The sequence below is a fragment of the Trachemys scripta genome, chromosome 3, assembly GCF_013100865.1.
Source record: "Trachemys scripta elegans isolate TJP31775 chromosome 3, CAS_Tse_1.0, whole genome shotgun sequence".
NCBI lineage: Eukaryota > Metazoa > Chordata > Testudines > Emydidae > Trachemys > Trachemys scripta.
The window spans coordinates 44,159,689-44,185,541 of record NC_048300.1 but is presented as its reverse complement, the minus strand read 5'-3'; the positions used below and the strand labels follow the sequence as shown (position 1 = coordinate 44,185,541).

The following is a 25,853-nucleotide window of genomic DNA, read 5'->3' as shown; positions in this document are numbered from 1 at the left end:
CCGGGGGGAATTGCCAAAAAGCCGAACATGTCCGGGAAAAATACCAGCCGGGCACTTCCTCTCCCGTGGCTGCTCTGCTCCTCCCCGGACTCAGACTTCGGCTCTGTTTAAGAGCCAAGCTGCCCGAGCCAGCGCTACTGGCTTCGGGCAGCCCCCGGGCCTCTGGACCCCAGCCACCGGCCGGGCACTTCTCCTCCCCGGCTCCAGCTGCTCTGCTCCGGTGGCGCAGGGTCCGGAGGCACGGGGGCTGCCCGAAGCCGGTAGCGCTGGCTCGGGCAGCTTGGCTCTTAAACAGAGCCGAAGTCTGAGTCCGGGGAGGAGCAGAGCAGCTGCGGGAGAGGAAGTGCCCGGCTGGTATTTTTCCCGGACATGTTCGGCTTTTTGGCAATTCCCCCCGGGCGGGGGTTTGATAGCCGAAAAGCCCCACATGTCCGGGAAAAAACGGACGTATGGTAACCCTATCTAAACCAGTATTTACTGTATATTATACAAAGCCTACCAAAATCAAAGATTTATAGATAAAAATTTTAGTCCAATAAAGCCCAAATTGCTTCACACCACAAGTTGATCTCCATGCTCCCAGATGTGAAATGACAGCTTCACTTCTGCTGTTAGACGGTTTCCTATAAGGAAGAAACATGCAGCTGATGGTTGGAAGCACACAATATTAAAAAAAGTCAAAAATATCAGCAACATTGGTCTTTATGGCATGATGTTTATTTGCTGGACAAATATATCCTGCCCCACTTTACCAATTACCTGAAGCTTTGTTTATATAACTTTCAGTGTGAGGTTGCTGATATTCATTAAATACTACTGTTCTGTATTGTAGCAATTTCATTTGGAGTAGATTGTTTCAGAAAGGAGATTAAAATATCATTGACCCCTAGAAATCAAAGGGAGGGTTGGTCTAATGGTTATTGTGAGAGACTAAACTCCATGGATTCTATTTCTGGCTTTGCCATTGACTTGCTGCGTGAACTTTTATATACTGGTGTGATCCTAAATGTAAAGGAGAAAGTAGAAATGGAGGATAAAGACATTTTGAGCAGTGAAGCAATGTAAGAAACATTGAATTTAGGGAACAAGATTGGTGAAGAATTACTTTAAAATAATTTAGACCAACTGAATACAGAGGTAAGTTCTGGAACTCGAGAGAAAATATTGATTAATTGTGAAGTGGGAAATAAAATACTGTTCTTAAAGACACCAAATTTCCAGAAAGAAAACAGTTCAACTCCAAAATCACAAAATCCCATGCACACAGGGGAGAGCAATTGTTGAAAGGAATGGGTTTGCAGAGATTATTAAACGTTTTCCAGAAATAACTTGCGTAGCTTGTTCTTAAGGCATATTTTAAAGTAGCTCTTTTCAGACAATGTATGTTCTTGCACTGCAGTCTTTTAGGACACAATAATTTAAGCAGCGAGACATTTAGAATGCTGTTTGACTTGTAAAAATCAGTCATTTGCTTTACAATTCTTTTAATTTGCCTGGAACAAAATCCAGTTAATAGTTCCAAGAGAAATGTAATTCCCAAAGGAGACATTTGTATTAGGTTGGGCATAATACTTGAAATTAATAAAGAAGATTGCTTTGTAATGTAAGTGGAAGTAGCTGAAGGGTTAAAGATCATGTTGGGTGTGAGGTTTACCTTCTTTTTGATAATACAGTGGTAAAAAGTCTTGATCTCCTATGTCACCTGACTTTTAGAGGAAGTTTTAATTCCATTTGGGGTTGCTAACAGGAAGAAAAAACATAATCCCCTCTATTACAATTAACCTTTTTCCTTAAGTGAATGAGGAAATTCCTTCTAAAGAGGAACACAGATACCTGTACACTTTTAAATATCTAAATATGTAGGTTCCTATTTTTATACCCAAATTAATCTTGTTAGATGTTCATTTGACTTGCTTCACTATTTTAATGTTTAAAGACCATGATATACCTTTGATATGTAACTATCAATGGTCTGTGTGTTTATAAATTGCAAAGACTTTAGCAGAGCGTTATGACCAAATCACTTATGTGATGTGATATTTAGTTACTGTATCTTACGAGATCTTGGCTGACCGAATCTGTGTGGAGTAAATTGGCTTTGGTTCCTTTTATCTGATTCTTTGCAAATGCTTCTTGACATTTATAATACTAAACTAAAATGCAAAGCTTTTAAATTAGGAAAAATAAGTCAAATAGATTTTCTGGGCTATACATGGCAGCAGGGAATGGTAAACACCCTGTCTATCATTTTCAGGGGGTTGTGCTTGTCACTCCCCCCCTTCCCCCCAATCAGTCCTCCTTAATGGTTTTGGCTGAGTACCACAGTGTCACCTGATGGTAATTCAGACTGGAGTTTTGGGTTCTGGCCAATAGAAAAACTATGCTAGATGTTACAAATGGTATCCTTTTTTTTTTTTTTTATGCTTTGGAGAAACCTCTCAATACAGAACTCTAGAGCTTCTAAATATTAGGTTAAGCAATACCTCTGCTTACTTTCAGAAATCAACTTATTTTCATGTGTACTAACTTCAGGACTTATGCCTGAACTAATTCAAATATCTGTTTTGGGAATTAGTTTCTCCTGGAAAACTTGACTGAATTTTGTTCCAGGTGAACTGAAAGACAAGGCCTAAATTGCATAGTGACTGCAAGTCCACTAGACTGTTTCTGAACCCGGTATCTTTCATTCCAAAATCTAGCGCTACACTGCTCAACCGATCTTATGGTCAGCCCCAGATCAGGTGCATTTGGGAGAAAAAAATGTCGTGTGCCTTTTTATATAACACTTTTTGAGATCTTTTAGCATGAAGAGTGGTATTTCAATGTAAGGTATTGTACCATTATTGTATGCAGTTTATAAAGGACAACAGGCAAAGTGCATCGTGGTTACAATATTAATAACTGTGTAACATATTTGGTTCCAAAATAAATTAGTTTGGGCTCCCCTTTCTACTTGGCTTGCTGTTTGCAAAATAAATTGAAAATAAATAAACAACTCTATCAGTTGCATATCAAGAAGGAAGGTACCACTATGTATAATATAAATGTTCAGATAAATACTGGGGGGAGGTAGGAAGGAAAGAAGGCCTTTCACTCAAGACCAGCCGCTATATCAGAAGAATAGCACTGAGCCTCCTCACAGAAGCTGTTTATCTGCACCATCTGTCTGAGTGAAAGTGGTTAGCATTTCGCAAAGCTTGTCTTCAGTTAGCAATAGGTGTTGCAGGTAAAGTATTTCTGTGCAGGAATTTAACACTGTTGTGCTGCATTACCTGATTTCGACTGTCCCATGGATATGATTTCTGGGGAAAAGAAAGCAGCTCTTTCCCTTTTAGTCAAGTTACATTAAGGTTGGATGAACTACTGATTTGTTCACCCTATCATCTTTTCCAGTTGAAAGGATCTTGTGATCTTGTATACTGGTAATCCTAGGAAACACTAGCACTTGTGTCCATGTCCGAATGTGAATAGGGTCCTCAATTTAAAGGTTGATAAAGGACAGGCACAAATATGCCCAAATTATTCACTTAGGCTTATGGGTACTACCATTTATTTTCTAAATTACTTTGCTGATGGATAGAGATGAAAATGTTTTCTGAGTGAGGGCAGATATTGTGGTTCACATTTATTGCGATATTAAAGCTTTGAAAAGCATATGCACTGTGTGGTATTACATTAACTGGCTTCCGTGTAAGTGCTTCATAACCTATTTCTAAATTTTCCCATGAAGTGTAGTTGAGATAAAAATGCAGTAATATTGATATGACATTCTGAACTTATTATTATCAATGTATTGCATCAAAAGTAATGTGACCTGCTCAAAGTAACGGAATATAAACAGCATATGTTTATATGTAGCATTTTCAATAATGACTTTTTAAGGAAAACATCTTACTTTGATTTTGAAAGTGAAAACCGTAGGGGGTAGGAAGGCAAAGCTGCACCTAAGGAGGGTACGGGTGGTGGTGGAATGGGAGGAAAGTAAAGCTAATTTCAATTTTGATTAGTACATATGGATGCTTTACTTAGGTGGCTTTTACACTTAACATTTTGGTTTTGGTGACTAATCATTTAGACTCTATAAACCACGTGAACAATCTTGCTAGAACCCTCAGTGCAGGTTGAACCTTGTATTTTGTGGCTGTTTCGATTTATCCTAATTGTATCTTTTTAATGGTGTTTGGGGATGAAAGTGACAGGAGGATTTGGTGTCTGAATGTTGTGGTTCACATAGGTAAGAGACAGGAAATGATACAACTCTCCATTTATAATTTGGCAGTTTTCTAATGGTTAAGACTTCAGGCCCTGGAGTCAGAAGAACTGGGTTCTTGTCCCCACTTCGCCATTTAATCAATCTCTGTTTCAGCTTGACCTTCTGCAAAATGAGTGAATTAATATGTAACAACCTCTTGTAAATAGCTTTGCGATTCTCTGGTAGAAAGCACTATGGGCTTGATTCTGCAAATAACCCATCAGTGTCTGTTACTACCAAGGATTCTATTGCTTTAACTATCCTAGTAAACTTTCTAATGTAGATAGTGTGTTAGTTAAAGAAACACTGCCCCGTGTGCGTGGTACTGGAGAGTGTAAAAAAGGAGCTGTATTAAGGGACAGTCCTGCAAGGGTTGAGCATCTTCAAGTTGCATTGCAGCTAATGGGAGTGGGAGTGCTCTTCACTCCACATCTTGCAGGATTCGGCTCTGAATGTTTCTTTGTGTCAGGTGGAGAGCTGTAGTTGCTGTTCTGCTCTCCCCTGCTACAGGAATCTGATGCATCTGTAGTTCCTCTTCTGCCATCTTCATTTTAATCTGCATAAAAGGATACACAATTGTTTTTTCTAAACTGGCATAATGTGTTTCATAGCAACTGCCATGTGACCGTATACTAATCAATGCTCTCTGCTTGGAATCTGGGGTGGATTTTGACACTAAAGCAATTTTAGTGCAGCTATTGCATTTTTGACAGTCAAAATTAAGATTTCTTCTTCACTGCAGTCTATTATGCCCCTGTTTTACAGCAGACAGCTTGGGTTGTATGTGGGTTTTTTTGTTTTTTTGGTTTTAACATGACTTTCAGTCAAGGCCAGGTGCTTTCTTTTTGCTACAACCATGGGTGTGCAACTGCGTATGATGTGAGTGTACACAGGCCACACTGCTGTGTCCTGAGCACAGAGAATAACGAAGTAGTCTGGATGGCTGCTGGGTATTAGGGATGGACGCTTTTATCATGTAAGTAGGTAGTTGATTTGAATCCAGTCCAGTTGGTAGCAACTTTCAGTTACTAAATTCTGATGGCTGTTGAATAGCCTCTGTGAAATCCTGCATGAGCACAAAAAGTGGGCTGGACTAGATGACCTCTTGAGGTTCCTTCTAGCCCTACATTTCTGTGATTCCATGAAATGAGTTTATGGTCTCAGTCCAGTTTCCAGTGGACTAGTGTCGTCCTCTTAAAGTGACATCCTCCTTGGCAACCTCAGAGATGAAGGATTGGTCATGTGATAACTGAACTATCCTTTCACCCTCTAGGACAGAATTGAGATATTGCAGTGGTACTGTCATGCTTGGACTGCAGGGTTGGCCCTAGACCAGGGAGGGCAAACTTTTTGGCCCGAGGGCCACATCTGGGTGGGAAAATTGCATGCAGGGCCATGAATGTAGGACTGGAGCAGGGGGTTGGGGTGCAGGAGGGGTGCAGGGTATACGAGGGGGCTCAGAGCAGGGGGTTGGGGTGCGGGAGGGGTGCGGGGCATACGAGGGGGCTCAGGGCAGGGGATTGGGGTGCAGGAGGGGTGCGGGGCGTACAAGGGGGCTCAGAGCAGGGGGTTGGGGTGCGGGAGGGGTGCGAGGCATACAAGGGGGCTCAGAGCAGGGGGTTGGGGTGCGGGAGGGATGCTGGGCGTATGAGGGGGCTCAGGATAGGGTGCGGGAGGGGTGCGAGGTGCGGCAGGGGGCTTAGGGCAGGAGGTTGAGGTGCAGGAGGGGTCCAGGGTGCGGCTGGAGCGGCTCCGGGGTGGCAGCAGCGTGCACCGGGGCCAGGGCTGCCTCCCTGCCTGCCTGCCCTGGCCCCGCACCGCTCCGCTCTGGGAAGCGGCCGGCACCATGTCCCTGTGTCCTCTAGGGGAGGAGGTGGAGAGGACTGAACGCGCTGCCCTCGCCTGTGGGTACCTCCCCAGAAGTTCCCATTGGCTGCGGTTCCCAGGGTGACAATCCCGCAGCCTGTATCCAAAGCTCCGAAGGGCCGGATCCAGCCCACGGGCTGTAGTTTGCCCACCCCTGCCCTAGACCAAATGGTGCCCACCCCTCCATTTGTTAAACTTTTGAATACCTTATTTTTTATAGAATTTGTAGCTTATTTCATGATTGATGCACGATTTGCATGCGTGATTTATCCCTGTCATGTAAGATGATAAATTTGCATGCTAGGATCTGTAAATCTGTATTTATTCGTGCCATATATAAGCAAATAAAAAACAATTCAGTGACACACACACACACACACGCCCAGCACCTAAGGCGATTGCCTGGGTCACCTGCCCCTAAATCCAGCCCTGATGGACTGTACCTATTTTATGGAGAAATGGATTTCAGTCTTAAGACTGTTTAATCTGTCCCCTTTCACCAGCCCTAAATTCACTAAACAAATTTTGTTGTACAAGGAAACATTGCAATCCAGTGGAGAGGAATCCTTGCCCATGTGCCTACTGGTATTTAAAATGTCCATACTGTGCAAGTAATGAGGAAATAATAAATTGAGTATATTGTGCAGCTGCATTGAAAAATGCAGCCTGCGATAGGTGGCTGAAGGGCTCAGTAGCATGCAGGCATAATGAAAGCTCTGTAGTACTTGGTGTATGTGCAATCAGTATTAAATAGTCACCTTGTAAATCAATATTAATTTTGAAGGTGAAACTGACTTTTTAAATCTTAATCTAAATGTCTTGTGTTCAGAGGTTGGAGCTATTCTAGAAGAGACAGAAGCTTGTGATTGGTGGAGTCTAGGTGCCATTCTCTTCGAACTCCTCACTGGAAAGGTAGGCACTGGTGCAGGTATTCAGTAAAATCAACATGGAGGCACCATCCTTCCAGAAGCAATTGTGCCTGAGCATGCTTTTATTACGATCTCCCTCTCAACTGTGTTCTTCAGACCTGAGCTGCATAGACTTGCTTGGCTTGCACAGGATCAGAAGAACTGTACAGGTTTTTCAGGGATTCAAACTTGTTCAAGCTTCAGCACAAAAACTTGGTAAAGTTGTATTTACCATATTGCAATTTTGAGGTTAATAATAATCAAAAAGCCACAATTATTCTTTATCTAATATTCCTTCTCTACTTTTTTCAATGCACATGTCCAGCATTTGTACACAAATACAAATGTTAGTTCTGAAGCTATTGGATATCAGTCCAGGGAGCAGTATAGACCTACATATGTGGTACTAACATTAATTCAGGTTTGAGCTGGGTCTGCAGTGAAATGTTGATATTTAATCAGTTTCTATATAGATTGACACCCGGTCAGTAAAATGGATTTCACCTCCTCCCCTCTTATTGCTTGTTCTCACATGGCCCAGTTTTACATCTCTCCTGCATATGTTCGAATGCATGCATATACTAGGATCAATAATTTTAAAGTATAATGTATGAGGTTAATGTGCTTAAGTGATGATATGTAGTTAGCCCATACAGAAGCAGATGGTAGAAAAAGACATTACTACTTACTGGGAAAACTACTCAATATTCTAAAAAATGGATATCTGACCAAATCAAATTTGTTCGGGGACTTGGACAGTCGTAGCAGTTTCATTTTGAACAAAATTCAAGAATCCAATTGACCAGAAGCAGAACAAAGATGAAGTCTGGGGGAAGAGGTTTAAAATATAAATTGTATAAAAATATAATTCCAGGAGAACTTCAAGTACCTTAATATACTCTTGTGAGGTTTGGTTTTTATTAGTCTGAGGATTGCTCTAAGTACAGTGTTTGCATCAGCGGGCACCTATACTATCTTTATATTATGTTGGTTAAGAAGTGTTCCTGATTGATTGTTTCAGACTCTAGCCGAGTGTCATCCAGCAGGAATAAACACTCACAGTTCTTTGAACATGCCAGATCACGTATCCAAAGAGGCCAGATCACTCATTCAGCAGGTAATTTAACAGGAAATATATTTTACATATGTAAGCATACATATATGTACAAACGTTTCTAACTGTGCTGTAGCAGTGAAATAACCTAACTATGGAAAGCTGACTGCAGGGTTGTAGGCAGCCCTCCTGTCATTGCTTATGAATTTTGCATGAATATATTGTTACATCTGGAAATTCTGACTTCTGATGCCAGACTTCTAAGTAGAGGACTTAGAGTTTAACATTGACTTCAAAGGGAGAAAAGTTAAGCCAATGCTGAGTGCTTTTGAAAATCCTCTTGTGGTATACGACCATTTTAGGAGTTTTGTCCTAAATCCATCCAAAGTGTTTCCATGAACATTTTAATTCAATCCAAAAATACCAATGCCAATATATCAAGCTACCTTCAGACACTAAATAATCCATAATTTACTGTTATGTTAACCATACCTATGACATTGCTATAGTTGAAAATGTGTTACTACCCTCCATGAAGGAAGAGAATTTCAAGGCATCCCTTAAGGATGGAAGACAAGTGTGAATAATCTGGCTTTTGCAACCGAAAGATAATGTTTAATACATTGTCCATTAGAGGACTGAAGCAAAGGGGTGCTGGCTTGAAAGAAAATACACAGCCTTTCTAGTTGATGTGCCTTGTATTAAAGATTTTTTAAACAAGGACAAGACTTGCTGTTTTCTAGCTCTCCATGTTAGGTGGTCATGACTGATAACACAAGATGCTGAAATAAGCTTATGCATGAACAGCATAGAATTGCAATGAATGTACCTCTCCTTTCTCTCCTCCTTACGTGTTCATTAATTTCAAACATAACATAGGAGTCATAGGTATGACTGACTCCATTTGAACAGGGTAAATGATATATGGTGATTTTGTGGTTTGGACTTTGGATGAAGAGCATCTGGCTTAGAGGCTACACAAATGATTACATCACTTAGGAACTCAGTCTTGGTTTGAACACAGTTGAAACCCAAGGAAATAAACTTAAAGCTTGACCGTCTAAAGGAACCAATGGCAGACTGACTTCTGTATCTTTCTCCCAAGCCAATGATTTACTGTCTGTCAGTCATATTGTAATACGGCACCAATTCCAGTGCCAGCCTAGCACACACAGGTGTCATGTTACTAAAGAGTGTGAGAAATAAACAAACAATGCACAGTGAAGGAAATATCTCACGTATGCTTGTAGAGCTGGAGACTTATTAGGTGCTGTAGTCCGCTTCTCTGACAGATTGGTCTGTGTTGTAAATTTACTTGTGTTTTTGTCTGGTCCTCTTGTAAATATACCAAGCAGAGGTGCGTCTACCATTTACAGTTTGAAGTGACACAAGGATATATAGTATAGTCTTCACTTTCAGGCAACTTCAAACTGATAACAAGATCATATCTGTTGGGGTCGTAGCTCAGGTTAAGTCCTCATGTGCAGTCTGGTGACTTATAGGATGGAGGTTCAGCTCCATAGGCTAGTAAATCAAACCTCTGTTGTGTGACTATCCAAGGAAACTACCATTCATTGTTGAGGAAGCCTTGTCAGGAAAAGGAAGGGTCTCTTGGCATGGTTAGCAATTTGTCATTGTGGCTTTCCTCTTCCACCCCCAAACAGGTTACGCAGGTCAGGACATCACAAAATAGCTTGCAGGGATCAATGTGCAGCTACATGGAAAACCATACCAAGTTTTGTCTCATGGCATACAGCTTCCAGTGCTGATGACTTCATTGCCTTCTTCATCTAGCCAACACCATGCCCTTCACTTAGGAGAAAACAGATTTTTTTTTCTATTTTTTGTTTTTGTTTTGTTAAACGAATAAGCTAAGGTTCTTAGTTTATATTTAATTGGTATTTTGTCCTCAAGATTTTTCTTTAGATACTTCCAGGTTTCACTGGCCAATAACATTTGCACACATTTTTTTAAGGAAAAAAGATATCTAGTATAACTTATGATGCATTTATTTTCCAAGAGTAAAGTTTTTGTTCTGTAATACAGAACTTCAGAACATAAAATTCATTGTGTTTACTTTCCCACCTGCTGTCACTTGTTACGTTTCATGGGAAGGCAGCGTGACAGTGACTGCATCTGCTTGTCTGCTGGCTTGTGTAAATTCTCACAGTAATGCAGTTGCTCCCCGAGTTATGTTTCGGGAATGAAGTTAGATTATTTTAAATGGCAGAACCAATTTAAAATGTACAAATTAATATGCTTATGGGTTTATGCTCATTTTGATTCTCAGGTGTAGGCATTTGAATGCATTGAGATTAGAATTCACAGTACCCCTTCATGACAAGTATGAGAAGAAACTTGTCATTAATTTATATTCTGAAACATTCTGAAGAAAGGCAAAAATTAAATGTATGCCCTTGAACTGTGTATTTGTAATATAGAAACAATCTCCAAGTCTACAAACTATTTTCACGGCTCTTTATCAGACTATTTGAAGTACTGCCTTAAGATTCCCTTTAAAGTTACCATTCTGAATTAAACTCAGTAGGGATAAATATTATGCTTTCATTTCCACATGAATACAGCCGGTTTTCAATATGCTGTCTTGTTTGGAGATTGTAACTCAAGCAAATAAACTGTTTAGTTTTAGCAGTTTTTCCATTAAACTATTGCACCAGTTTTCTCCAACATCTCAATTTTAAATTTGGATTTAATTACATCACTTTAGACTCCCTTATTCGTTACAATCATTTTGTGGAAATACTCTTCAGGGGATAAAAACTGTTTGTAACCGTACCGTGTTCTAGGGCAGTAGAGACAGAATCATGGAACTTAAAGAAACCTGTATGTTTCCATCATCTGTGGCATTATGTTACTGCCGAGGTGACTAAAGGGTGACTGTAGGCCAAATGCAACCTACAATGCAGTCCAGAGCTGCCATTCTCTTAGCCACTGGGGGCTAGGAGTCCCAGTATGTAATGTTCCAGAGCATTGCATGCTGGGGTCTTTAGTCTCAGCAGGCTGTATCTCCATGTCCAGTAAGGGGGTCATCATTGTGCTGAACTTTATATATGTTCGGTGTTATAGGCCGTACCTTACTCTTAGATCTTGCTGTGACTCTTAAGAAGCAGTACTCACTTTTACTAACTGAATTGTATGATGTGTTTTTAAGCTTTTGCAGTTTAACCCTGTGGAGCGTCTTGGTGCTGGAGTTGCAGGTGTTGAAGACATCAAATCTCATCCGTTTTTTGCCCCTGTAGATTGGGCAGATCTTTTGAGATGAAAGGAAATATGGCTCTATGAATATGCTCAGGTCTTCTGATGGAGGAATTTCTCTGGCATAGAAACACCCCTGACTTGTCATCGTATAAGGCGTATTAAATCACTTGGACAATATGAATAAAGGAGACGGGAGTAATCATGCAAAAAGGAAATATTTTTAACACAAATCACTGACTGGACAGGGTGCTAGTTTATTTTTATTGCAAGTGGCTGCTATATGTAAACCTTCTCACCAAAGGTGTGCTCTATGTTGAAACTGTTGGGTAAGCATGTCTAGCACTGCCAGCTTGTGAATTAAGTAGAAACAGGACCACACTCCATGTGCTTCATCAGATGACAGAAGTGCATAACTCTCTAGTCCACGACAGCAGAAAGTAGGGCCTTTTATAGTGTCAACAGACTATTTCCCTGTGCTAGATGCGACTGTGGGGGAAAGGATCAAATAATTTATTAATGGTATATGCAGAACAAAATACTAAAAGTGCTTTATGCAAAACTTGGCCTATAAAACAAGAATATGTATCCATGGAAAAAAATAAGAAAGCTGTTGCATCATACTGTGGAATGTGTCTTGAAAGTGGCTGCATATCATTTTAAATAGTGGAAAGAGCATATGAAAAAAACAGTGCTGTCCGCATTGTGCTTTCTCGGTTAGCAATGTCTGTGCAGAACTCTCTCTCCATAACTTTGGATGAGTTTTGTGTTTAAGTCACTACAAAAAGGGAAGTCGTTTTTCCTCAGCCAGGTAAATATTGCTTTACTAACTTAATAAGGACCAAGAAAACATGATGCTAAATAAATGTCTGGATATAAAAATGAGACTCTTCTCTCTTAATTGCAGTTACCACAGTTTCACTTAATGAATTCTTCCTTGGTGTGTTCTCCTCTTAACCTCTCCCTCTTCAAGACCCCATTGCCCACATTCTTCTTCCCGATTAATCCTCTGGAGTCTTATCTCTTAATGATCCTAACAATCTGAGTGGCTTGGTCCACTCTCATGATCTGTGTCCAGGTGTTAGGTACAGAAGAAACAGGGGACTTGTCGGTCCCAATTGAGTGAGCAGCAACTAAGCAAACTCTGGGTGGAAACTGGGATTGAAACAATAGGCAGAGCTGTTTGGTGAGTAGTGGGATCTGAGGGAGGGAATGGGGAGAAGGGGGCTAAGAAATGAAGAGTATTTATTGCCTTAGTTTTGCTTTTTCTTATTGCAGCTCCCCAACTATGCCAATCCATGTTCCTGACATGTACATAAATACAGCATAGACAGCTACTTTTACAGATAATGTATTTGTTTTTAAATGTCCCTTTACCCTAGTTTTATCTGGAGAACAAAGGGCAAATCCCTTTGCGAAAGAGAGGCTTCAGCAATCATTACTGTATTTAAAAAAATTTTTTTTTGCTCCTATTTGTATTTTAGCAACATATTTTATGGGCACTCCCAAAAGTGCATCTGCACAGTCTCCATCTGTTAGACACGAGGTCTGTGTATTAAAATAAAGTGGAAAAGGAAAATACTTCACTTAAACAAAGGAAATCTGGAAACTTTTTTTCCTTTTTAAATTATTCCACTCCCCTCTTTTTTTTTTTTTTTTTCTTCTTGTGATCAGAACTCCAGCAGAGGGGCTGCAACAACAGGGCAGGTTGTAACCAGGTCACCAGTATCATTGCCTATGGAGTGCTGTCCAAGATGACATCACTCTCAGAAATTGCATTTCAACCTACCACCCTCTGGCTTCATAACAGGAACTCCCTCAGGTGAGCCACAGGAACAACTTCCTGTGCCGAGCTGGTAGGAAATCTCTAATGCTCAGACCAAGCTGTTGCAGAGCTTCCTTCCAGCAGTGCCCTAGCTGTGACTTTGGAAGGAGATCTCTTTGCTCAAGTGAATCCTCCCTTCCCTCAGCCACCTGACTCAATCCCTGGGGCTCTCTATACGGTAACACTTTCAGATAAATATGGTCTGTTGGCTTATTCCATTGTGGTAGTTTGCCAGTAACTTTTTAAAAACACTTTTCTTGTTGTCTTGGTATCTTTAAATGCTGTCTAGTTCTAACCATTCAAGTGGTATCTATGTGCAGTTTCTGGTCAAGGGCAAGGCAAAATGATACATAAACACAGCCTGAAGTCCAAAAATCAAGAAGAAAGAAAACAGCATTTCGGAAGGGACCAAATAACCATTTCTTTTCAGTGGAAAGCACCCGGCTTAGTTAATGACATCCAAATATATCTTTAACTTTTTATTTGAATGCTGTCAATAGAATCTCCTTCGGGGGGGGGGGGGGGGGGGGGAGGGAGGGAATCTGTGTCATAGACAACATAAGGGAGCTGTCACTTGAGAATGCAACTTGCCCTAAATAGGTCTTTGATATCCTATGTTTTTAATAACCATGCCATTAAATAGACTATTTGTATCACCTAAAGCAAACACAATTTTCGAGCTGATACATGAAAAGGGGGTTTCTGCCATTGCTCCTATTGCTGGATGTCACACTACTTGGTGTTAAATATATTGGTTTCACAAACTTAAACCTGTGGGGCCAAATTCAGCCTGCTGTTAGTGGATTTCAAATTCAGCCCTGAAAGGCCAATGGAGTTTTGGCCATTTCCACCAGCTCATAATATGGCCCTGGTATCCAAATATATATTTTTCTATGTTAAGTACTCAGCATGTCTGACCAGCTGTTGGAGGTTGTGCTGGTTTTTCCTCCTTATTCCCTTTCCCTCCAGGGCCCTGCACTGAAGATATTTATTTTTGGTTATAGCAGACTGATTGACCCAGTCACTACAGTACCTTATGGTCTTCGGTCTTTTAGTGATCTAAAGCCCATCCTACCTCACTCCTATTATAGCCTTAACTGCTTATAACTGTTATAGAAAAACAACTCAGTGCTGTCCTGTAGTGATTATTGAGAAGTGTATTTAGTACAGTAGAATGAGCTCTTAGATTTCTCTACTATCCTAATTCAGGGTCTAGGTAAAGCAATGATCTTGGGACACTTCAACATAGTCCTCACTGGACAGTTGCCCCTGTTAGAGCTATCATGTAAAAGTTTTTGCTTCCTATTAAGGGGAAAGTTTTGGACTGGTATCAGGGTGCTGAAGTTCTCCATTGAGGGCATTGTGGTGGGGACAGTTTGGACACCCATCCCTCCCTGTACAGTGTTTCTCCCTTTTGTAAGAACTTGCATCCAGTTAAAAAAATATCTAAGAAGGGGGCATTGTCTTGATCTCCCCCTGAATGGTAAGAAACATCAGTTCCTGTGCCTGTAGCACAGTTCCTCTTTCTTCTTTGAGACTGGCCTCTTGTGGAGCTCTGGCTGTATCAGCACTACCATGCAGCTCCTTGCTGCACCTCCAAAGTAGGTAGTAGTAGCACTTCAGATCCAGCATTTTGCATTTCCTCAACTCATATGTTCGTTTCTAAACTTTCGAACGGTGGTATAATAAACCCCATGCCGAAAGGCTTCAGAATGAAGAACGCTGGGGATGTCGGCTCTTTCTAACTAATGTACTAGACCAAACTTTTTTTTTTTCATGGACCATTTGAAAATTGCTGAGGGTCTTGGTGAACCACTTAATGATCTTTCCAAATGTTGTTTGTACCGTTAGCTAACTAAAGTGCTTTGGATAAAAGCGCTATATAAAAAAAAACCAACTTCATAATCATTAACGGTTTTTTGTTCTACAAATAAAAGCACATAACTCATATTTTAATATCAGTAGTCTTTACCTTTCTAATGCGATGAATGTGCCCTCTCTCCTGAGCTGGGGCTGGGAAGGAGCTGGGGGTCTCTTCCCCGCCACAGCAGCCACAGAGCTGGGGCTGGGAAGGAGGGCTGTCTCTCTCCCTGGCAGCCGCAGCCCTGGAGCTGGGGAAAGTCGCCTCTTTCTCTGGCCGCCACAGCCCTGCACATCCCAAATTCTCCCCACCCCCTCTTCTCACCCTCCCAGCTACCCCCATTGCCCCCAAGGCCACCACCTCACATGTGCATCTTGTCCAGGCACCTAATTAGTGGAGCCACACAGGCTCTGATTAGGTGAGTGGCCCTTCATTCTCTCGTGTGCGGCCGCCCAGGCACGCACGTTAGAGGGAACTATCTGCGGACCATCTGAATGGAGCTTGTGGACCACTAGTTGTCCGCGCACCACAGTTTGAGAACCTCTGTACTAGACATAATCAGGTATAGGGAAAGGGGAAGTAAACCACTACAGGCATGTGTGTGGTGTGGGGGTTTTTTCTGGGGAGGGGGAGGTGGGGTTGTCAACGTGATGTCATTTGTTTTCTCAAGGACACTAAACAGGAAGCTGGAGAAATAGAAACTTCCTCTCTAGCAAGATTGATGAGTAATTTAAGTAATGAAATGAGAATGTTTGTCAATTTCTTTGCATCTGTGCTTTGCCCATTAACTGAATTGTTATGTTCAGGGCTCTCTTCTGCCCCACTGATATATCTGAAAATCCATGTAACCTAAATGTGGAATTACCTAGGACCCAAAATTCCGGTTGACACCAATAGCAGCTACAGGGGCTGAGTACATCTGAAAAGTGCCCTCCAATATCTTATCTTTTCTGCGTTACACATGTTTTTAGATTGAAATCCTACAACTTCTTGGCAAGGACTAAGAAGAGATTAGAATGGATTTTGTTTTTTCTTAGCCCCAAGGGATTTTCAAACTTTCTGCTGCTTCTCCACCCTTGAGTTCTCATTTTGTATCTAGCCTTCCAGTCTTATAGGTTACTGCTTCCCCAAATCCTGTCACTGGTGCTCCTAAATGGTCAGTGGGGTTGCCAGAGATGACATGACCAGTGTTTTGCCTCTGCAATAATTTCAGTCCCTAATCCCTTTTATACTTCCCTGTTTCAGGTTTGCAACCCTTCTTCTACATGGTGACCTAGACTACTTATACTGAACATCTCTCAATGAGTCACTTATTACTGCTATGGTATGCCCAGGTTTAATTTTATTGTAATTATTTTTGTGCATACTGTCTTGAGTAAAGATCGAATATCTGCCTTGAGGAGTTCACAGTTCTGGCTGAGTATGTTCTCAGTACAACCTATTCTACAATGCTAGACTGAGCATAAGTTAAATAAATCAGCAATGGAAAGGGAGGAGTACATCACTAATTATGGGGCCTGGTATACCTTGTGTATGTTAATATGTTATATTGTGGTATCAACCTATGGGAAGTTGTTTGAGGGGCTGTCGGGAGTTTTGAGGAGAGGGATGTTGCATAGCATATGGGATCAGCATGGTGACTGCAAATGTAGGGGACGGGAGTGGAAGATTTTGCGGATCCATATAAAAGACCAGGTAGGCATCAAAGTCTATGGAATTTGTGTCAATCAGGGTGACAAGTGATGAGATGTAGGCAGCTGTATAGAGCCTTGAATTTGAGAATGAATACTTTGGTCTGACCCAGTATGACTGTTCTTATTTTCTATGGCTGAAGGTCCATCTAGCCCAGTATCCTGTCTTCCGACAGTGGCCAATGCCAGGTGCCCCAGAGGGAAAGAACAGAACAGGTAATCGTCAAATGATGCATGCCTTCACCCATTCCCAGCTTTTGGCAAACAGAGGCTAGGGACACCATCCTGGTTAATAACCATTGATGGACCTATCCTCCATGAACTTATCTAGTTCTTTTTTGAACCTTGTTATAGTCTTGGCCATCACAACTTGGCCTTAATCTGGAAGTGGCTGTAGAGCCAGTGGAAAACCTCATGGAGGGGTGAATGGGAAGGGGTGAAGTGTTCAAAACAGCTGCTATTTGGCAGTAGCATTTTATCTAGGCACCCCAGAACTCCTGTTTCCAGCAGCACAGTCTGTGAAAGGTGGCAATCCTGACTGTCTTTCTGCTAACAGCTTTTCACGTGGTGCGGAGCTGGAATCTCATCATGGCACTCAAATCTATGAGAAGTATCTAAAAGAAGAGCAACATTACCTGGGGCACTGATGTAAAAGAACACATAGCAGATCAGGGCAAGCCTGGTGTTCCACCAGGTGTTGGATCTAGATTGAGCTACATTTCCTGAGACCTTGCTGTTAGGCCAAAGGAGGCTAACTGGAGCACTGCAGAGATAATGCTCATAACTCCTAGGGATGGGTGATGGTTTAATGCACTGCCTCAGCAGCACTTACTGGCTGTTGGCGGATTAAAGGTGCTACTTCTCCAAAGGCAACTGTGCCTCCATCTTCTTGGCCACGGGTGCTGTCAGAAGGGATTAGAGCCTTCCTGCCAGAGGGTTATAGCATTGTGCTGGGCAGGAGCATTGGTGGAAGCATGTCAATGGTGGGCAGCAGGGAATTAGTCTCTTCTTGTGAAGGTTTGGGGCGATAACCTTGATTCATTGGCTCGTCTGGGGAAAGCCCTTCTGGGCATATATACCAGGCAAGCCAGTTGGCAAATGTTAGGACTGGATAAGGGAGGGCCAGCCAGGAAAAGAGAAGATGTCACAGTGGTTAGTGGCCTTCTTAAATAAAGCTGTAGTAAGCAATGTCTGATTTGACTTGAAGTTCTCGTTGTCCCAGATAGTTTTGCTTTGGCATGAACCCTGATTTATGAGCTTTCTCTCCCCCAGTCCTCCACTGAATGTGACCGAAAAAGAAAAAATAATTGAATTATGCAGCACATCTGGTGAACTCTAATTCACCATGCAGCGCTTCATATGCAATGGGAGTCTTGCTAAAGCAGCATCTAGAGGCAAAAAACAAGATCACCCATGATTCTTTGCAAATGCAGATTGTGAATGGCTGCTTGAATGGACCAAAAAAAAAAAAAAAGCCACATGGTGTGTAGTCTGCAACCTGCCTTTTGTACTGACTAGTCCCTATGCTATCTTCCTTAATATCCAATCCTCACTGCAATGAGTGCTGCGAAGGAACCTTGGTTTTTCTTTCACTCTCCACTTTGCTGCTGTTGTCAAAATCTTTCCTTTTGCTGAAACCTACATGTTTTCCCCCCTCCCCCCAGCTGCAAACCATTGCTCCCTGTCCTACCATCTTCTCGAATTAGGAGTAATTCTCTTTCTTGAGTCAGGTCATTTACCATGAGAGTATGTATAGACCAGGGTTCTCAAACTTCATTGCACCGAGACCCCTTCTGACAACAAAAATAACTACATGACCCCAGGAGGGAGGACCGAAGCCTAAGCCTGCCCAAGCCCAACTGTCCTGGGTGTCAGGGCCAAAGTCAAAGCCCAATCCCCACTGCCCCAGGTTGGGGGGAGGGGAGAAGGGACAGGGGGCAAAGGCCCAAGGAAATGAAGAGGATTAGTCTCCCAAAATGAAAATATCTAATTCAGAAAAAAAACGAGGAGTCCTTGTGGCACCTTAGAGACTAACAAATTTATTTGGGCATCGTTCACTCTGGCAGCATGGGTAAATAAGCTGAATTTGAGAGTGCTTAAGCATTTCACAGTGCCCTGCACAGGACTGGGGACCACTAGGAAGAATTTTGACACAAAACGGGCCAATGCTGTGTTGTGATTTAGAGCAGCCTGCTCTGTAATCACCCTCCAGGATTGTCTTGGAGTCTCCAGGAATTAAAGATTAGACTTTAATTACATATTATGTCGAGATGAAGCCTCCATGAATATGTCCAACCAAAACTGGCAACCCTACTCACGCTGCAAGGCCCAACAGATCTAAGCTCAGGTAAACCACTAGGGAAGCATATTCCATTGATGAGGGTCCTTCACTGTATGTGCCATGCCTTCGGCCTCCTCACAGTTCTGTCAGCAGGTGTGATCTTGAGCACCTTTGATTATCTGAGTTGCTTCCTTGTTGCACCAAGAGAGAAGGGAGCTGTGAGGTAATCGGTGACAGACCACCTTAAGGTTTTATAGGTTAAAACCAGCACACAGATGTTGATGGAGCCAGTTCCATGAGACCAAGAAGCCAGTAGCTATATTTACTTTCTTACCATCAACACATCCATGTAATTCTTTTTCAGCACAAGAGAAGTACAATGTTCTTTATTTCACATGCTGAATCGGAGTAGTCAACGTGGCTTCGAAAGTATGGGCTGTGACCAATGGTGTGGCCCAGAATCTCTTGGGGCGGGAGCATCCTTGCCTAAGCCCATGCTGCACATCAGTAGCAGAGCAGGTTGCTTGATCCATTTCCCCATCTCGGGGGATGATACTTGACTAACTCACTGGGGTGGTGGTTGGTTAGTGTTTGTTGAAGAGGGGAAGTTGGTGGTATATATTGTCTTTTTGGATGCATGGCAATGTGAGAAGGGTGAGATAAAGAGAAGCATTGGTTTCCTTTAACTAAATTACCCTAATCATTGCAAACTGGACTCCTACGACATATAGAATAGAACATGAAATGTTTTCTGCTTAAATGCAGTCACATGTAATGAAGCTAAATAATAGGGTTTTGCCTCAATGTTTACCAGTGAAATCATGAGGAGATGCTTCCCCTCCCCCTCCCTTCTATCCTCCTTTTGTCTCCTCCAGTACTCAGGGTCAGAATCCATAGCCAAACTGAGAGCATGGTTGCTATTCCAGGTCCCAGATGCCAATATGTGGCAGCATCTGGCTCATTGGCAGGCGTCACGGGCAGTTGTGCTGGCTGCTCCTGAGCCTGTCATGCGGCTTAGTCTGTTGATGGGTGCGCTGTGTCTTTGAGACTATGGTCCCAACCAACGAAACCAAATACAATTAAACATATGAAGGGCTGTGAATTACGGGATAAGGTGACTGTAGTCTGAAGCTTTGCTGACTCTGGGCTGGGTTCTGTTTCCTATTCGGCTGTGTCTCGTGTAACCTTACCTTCTTGTGCTGTTAGTGTTTCAGGTGCCTTAAGGCATGGAGCTCCTTGAAAGAGAAATACAAATCACTAAAAATGTAGAGATAAAATCCTCTCCTTAGAGGCCATGTGTTTGGCATGGGAAACACATGATAACAGCTTGCTTTAGAAAGGTGACATTTCCACTGAAGGCTGAATAATAAAAAATGCATTTTAAAAACGGAGCTCTTCCCTGTCTTCTGATATTAGAGGTTTGTAATGAAGACAGCATCTGAGTTTGGGAAATCTAGTTTTCCCTTGATAGATGTATATATGCATGTAACCTTCTTTGGCCCTAATAGGTGTCTTGTGTGTGATTCAGCCTATATTTATGATAAAAAGAACTGTTGGTAGCTTTGGTTCATGGCATGTAAAAGACTAGCTTTCCTTACCTTCATTTTGGTTCATGCTCACACACATAGACAGCCTTGCCTAAGGTTAAGTCTTCTATAATATTAAGATGGATAGTGCAGATTCTTGTGGGATTTTTTTTTTTTTAGTTCAGAGCTCATTGCTAAAGGACTCTAGTGGGGTTAGAAGCTAAAAGAGGCTTCTGAGAGCCATGTTGGGTCTATGTTACTGTGTTCCAGAGAGAAGAATATCTTTTTCCATAAACAGCTGCTCAACTCAGGCAGCCATACAGTCTATGTTAAAAATATGCATTAACACAGAGCCCATGTTGACAAATTCCCAGTCAGAGTGCATTACTGTTAAACTCAGACTTGTTTAGTGGTTCATGTGCTGATAAATTTAACGTTACATGATAAGATTCAGAGTAAGCCACTGCATTATAATGTGATGCATAATGAATGCATTTGTATTTATATCTTAAAAGTAAAAGCACAGAGCAATTCCAGTTCAATATTTTCTGGCTTCCTTCTTTATATAAATCTGTTAAAAGTACAGTAATGTATTATCCAATTCTGTTTTCCTTTTGTCAATGTGTTACTTGTTTTTTAAATCAAGAAATTCACAAACCTTGCTGTTTTGGTTTGAAATCTAGAGCAGCTTTGAGTTTTGCCAGCCATAATGCTGTCGGTCTGTGATAAGTTACTCGTGGTAGTGATGGTCCCTTTAGGAGTTCCACCCCTTGGTTTACAGCATGTGCACACGTGCATCTGAGTATCTGTATGTTTTGGTTTGGCTTTTCTGGCATGGGATATGGAATCTATGCTGCTAGATCTCCTCGTGCCCTTAGCTCAGGGGATGGCTTTTGACCTCCCTGCTGTTTCACAATAGCATCAACATTAGTGCCAGCGTACTATCCTGTCACATTATTGGCATGATCTTTGGAAATATAGTATCTAAAATTAAAGATTTGTTTCTGTTTTGGAAATTTTGAACTGACCTTTGTCATTGACTGGGGAGAGGTTGGTGACAACTAAAGGCTTATTCCAGCAAAGTTATCCGGGAAAAATAGAGGTGCTCTTTTAGGCTTTTTCAAAATCCTTTGTGAACAGTAATATCTTCATAGGGTCTCAAATTTTATCAGGTGACTTTATTTGTTCAATCAAAAAGTAAAACAGTGATTAATCACAGTTCTTGCTTAGATGAGTAAATACAGCCTCTAAATGATACAAATTTTAAAATGAATTTTCAAAGCAGTTTTTAGAGATAGCAGCCCTGTCTTTATGTCCACTCAGAGAAGATCTAATTGACTTTGTGCTTCAGATTGCATCAGCAGCTGGCAAGCTATACTACACTAAGGTTCCTAACCTGGTAGAGCTGAACCAATCCTGGCAATGGTGGAAATACTTTACATTTTTCTGTAGAGGATACAAGGCCAGTATTGTCTGCCATTTTGATATCAAAGCAGCAATGCTCCAGCAAGAAGCCAGTTCTCATTAAGACTGAGGGCTACACTCCCATTTGCACTGGTTTGTTTAAACTGGCTTAGTTAAACCAACGTAAATCCCCTATTTGGACAGACTTATACAGGCTTGAAACTGGTTATATCCCTTAAGCTGGCCCCTATAAATTCATGATGCCAGGGGCGTGGCATAATATATAACAATAATTAAAGTTATTATAGTGCATGAGAGCCAAAATGAGCAACTAAGAGGCTAGTCTTAGTGTCCAAAGTAAGTGTAGTACAGGAAGTGAACAGTGAATTGGGTTTAGAAATTCTTCCAATCTTTCCCTTTCTGAAGTTCTGTTAGTAATACAGGTAAAGATTTGTTTTATTTATATATGACTTCTATCTTCATTTTGTCCTTGAAAAAAAAATTAAAAGAAAAAGCTAGCCCTGCCAGTCGGGACACACAAATGACATCCAAATCAGTTGGGTGTGAAAGACAAAAACTCTGCCCAAGGAAGAGGGTGAGCAGGGCAGTTTGTGGATGAAATAAAAATGCCTGCTTCAAAATCAGAGAAATCTTTTTTATCCTACTGCTAGTCTCCAGCAACACCCAAACAGCCTCAGGCCACATGCAAAAATAAAGGAAGAAATAGATCTGTGCAAATAGCTGAATATTCTGTGTGGGTGCAGGTCCAAAAAAAAATCAAAAAAGGGACAAACTCATTTTGTCTCTATCAAAACAGATCAATCGACCTGAAATGAAACATTTTGTTTTGATTTTGAAGTTTTAAAAACTTTTTTTTTTCTTTTAAAAATATTGAGGGAATTCTAAAAGGAAACATCTGTCTGAAATGAAAAGTTAAAACATTTCATTTTGGAAATGTCAAAACAAACCATTTAGACATTTCAGAATTTTTTTTCTTTCCGACTGAAACAATTTGTTGAAATGGACCCAAATTCATAAACCGTTTTGGTCAACTTGAATCTAATAAAATCCTTCTTTCCTCCTGATTTTGGAAACGGTTGTAGGCGGGTGGAGAACTGGGAGAGCGCAGAGGGCATATGTTACAATTCACTACACATGAAAGTGAGCAGCAGGAGAGAGAAATTGAAGATGTGGGAAATCAGCAACCACAGCATTCAGAAAAACAACTTACAACTAAGAATCTCACCCAGGAAATGAACAGTGTGTTTATCTCCGTGATCTTAGATCATTCATCCACACATTTTGGAATGAAGACACCAATAGTCCCCCTGCACTAAGAAAATGTGACTGATCCCTGATGGGAGAAATGAATAAGTATTAAGATGGAACATGAAGAATGAAGAGAAAGGGCAGTTCTTGCACTGAAAGCTGACAATTTCTGGAGCATGCTCAACACCTTGTCTTCAAAAGATTTCTTGGTTATTTAGACATGTCCAAAGCAGTGCTCATCACTGAGGAATAAGGAGGAAAATGCTACCCCCACATGCTGCATGTGAAACCTGGGAAGAGGATCTTATGCACAGAGCCCAGCAAGGGATGGTGTCTCCCCTCTTCCACCAGCCTGTGATGTCTCAGCAGATCCACTCTTGGAGAATTGTAGAAGCCCACATGGTTGGCTCCATCCACCCTTAGCCAGGCAGAATGGTTGTATGAATAAGATGTAGCTACATTTATGTTTATTTTTCCCCCAAAATATCATTTTTATTGACCCTTATTTCCAGAAGAGTGGTGAGAGACATGTGGAACTCCAACACTTCCCTGGCAGGACCCCAAGGATCCCCCACACTCCAATTTCCCTCCATTTTATATCTCTTGCTCCCAAGTTTTTCTATTGTAGCCACCATCCTTGGGATGGACTACACTGCAGAATTGTACCTGGTTGTGAAGAATCAAGTTAGCTCACTTAATGCTCACCATGACTTGGTGGTGAGTGTAAACAATGACAAACTATGTTCAGTGTCGTCAACAAACAAACAGCTGGTTTGGGATGCATGAGACACTTTGGCCTAGTCAATAAGCACTTAAGGAATAGAACAAATGCTAGTTCTACTGGTGTTCAGACAATCCACTTCTAGAACATTAAACCCAGCACAGAACATTGGGATTTCGGCTCACTTTGTTCAGGCTCTTTGAGGTAAGAGTGTTATTTGAATTGTAAGTTCTTTGGAGCAGGGACCGTTTCTTCCTAGAGCTGGGCAAAGATGTTTTGTGTAAACTTTTTTTAAAACCAAAAAATAAAATAAAATATGCTGACCTCAAAGTCGTGGTTAGTAACTTGGCTCTTCACAAAATTGTTCTAATGTGGTAGAATTTTGTAATATAGACAAGGACCTTCTGGCTAAAAGAGGACTGGATGGGATTCCTTAATTGGTTGCTGAGAAGCAATCTGAGCAGGAGCAATGTGCTATCTCTAGGTGTTCAGCTGCCACAGTGAACAGGTCTTAATTAAAGCCTAGAGAAAAGGGGCAATTTCCAATTAGTCTATCCCAGGGAATAAGCCCAGGATTGGAAACTGAACACCATTCCTCTAAGTATCATATAGTGCCCTGAGAATTCACTCGCTAGCCCCCACTCATTCCTTGCCATCAGATCCTATGAGTGACTTCATAGAATCAAAGAAGATTCAAGTTGGAAGAGACCTCAGGAGGTCATCTAATCCAACCCCTTGCTCAAAGCACGACCAACCCCAGCTAAATCATTCCAGTCAGGGCATTGTCAAGCCAGGCCTTAAAAACCTCTAAGGATGGAGCTTCTACCATCTCCCTAGGTAACCCATTCCAGTGCTTCATCACCCTCCTAGTGAAACAGTTTTTTCCTAATATCCAACCTAGACCTCCCGCACTGCAACTTGAGACCATTGCTCCTTGTTGTGTCATCTGCCACCACTGAGAACAGCTGAGCTCCATCCTCTTTGGAATCCCCCCTTCAGGTAGTTGAAAGCTGCTATCAAATCCCCCCTCACTCTTCTGCAGACTAAATGAGCCAGTTCCCCCAACTTCTCCTCATAAGTCATTTGCCCCTAATCATTTTCATTTACCTCCACTGGACTCTCCAATTTGTCCACATCCTTTCTGTAGTGGAGGGGCCCAAAACTGGATGCAATACTCCTGATGTGGCCTCACCAGTGCTGAATAGAGGGAAATAATCACTTCCCTCAATCAGCTGGCAGTGCTCCTACTACTGCAGCCCAATATGCCGTTAGCCTTTGTGGCAACAAGGGCACACTGTTGACTCCTATCCAGCTTCTCGTCCACTGTGACCCCAGGTTCTTTTCTGCAGAAGTGCTGCTTAGCCCGTCCGTCCCCAGCCTGTAGCAGTGCATGGGATTCTTTCATCTGAAGTGCAGAATTCTGCACTTGTCCTTGTTGAACCTCATGAGATTTCTTTTGGCCCAATCCTCCAATTTGTCTAGGTCACTCTGGACCCTATCCTCTACCTCTCCCCCCAGCTTAGTATCACCTGTGAACTTGCTGAGGGGGCAATCCATCCCATCATCCAGATCAGTGGTGGGCAACCTGAGGCCCACGGGCCTCATGTGGCCCATCAGGGTAATCTGATAGCAGGCCACGAGACGTTTTGCTGACATTGACTGTCAGCAGGCACAGCCCCCACCATTCCCAGCCAATCGGAGCTGCAGGAAGCAGCGGGCCACAGGGATGCGCTGGCCGCCGCTTCCTGCAGCTCCGATTGGTTGGAAACGGCGAACTGTGGAGGGCTGTGCCTGCTGACAGTCAATGTCAGCAAAATGTCTTGCGGCCTGTAATCAGGTTACCCTGATGGGCCTCATACGGGCCATAGGTTGCCCACCACTGATCCAGATCATTAATGAAGATGCCACAACTGGCCCTAAGACAGACCCTGGGGCACTCCGCTTGATACTGGCTACCAACTAGACATCGAGCCATTGAT

General features: G+C 42.0%; 1 protein-coding gene across 1 annotated transcript in view; it reads left to right on the top strand.

Moving 5' to 3' along the window:
* The window catches only part of RPS6KC1 (ribosomal protein S6 kinase C1), a 105,998-nt gene extending 93,820 nt beyond the window's left edge, over nt 1–12,178 (top strand). The window contains exons 14-16 of the mRNA XM_034764581.1: nt 6,948–7,030; nt 8,048–8,143; nt 11,253–12,178. Coding sequence (XP_034620472.1) covers nt 6,948–7,030; nt 8,048–8,143; nt 11,253–11,363 — 290 coding nt within the window. The 3' untranslated portion in view covers nt 11,364–12,178. The remainder of the gene's footprint in view (nt 1–6,947; nt 7,031–8,047; nt 8,144–11,252) is intronic.
* The last annotated feature ends 13,675 nt before the right edge of the window (nt 12,179–25,853 follow it).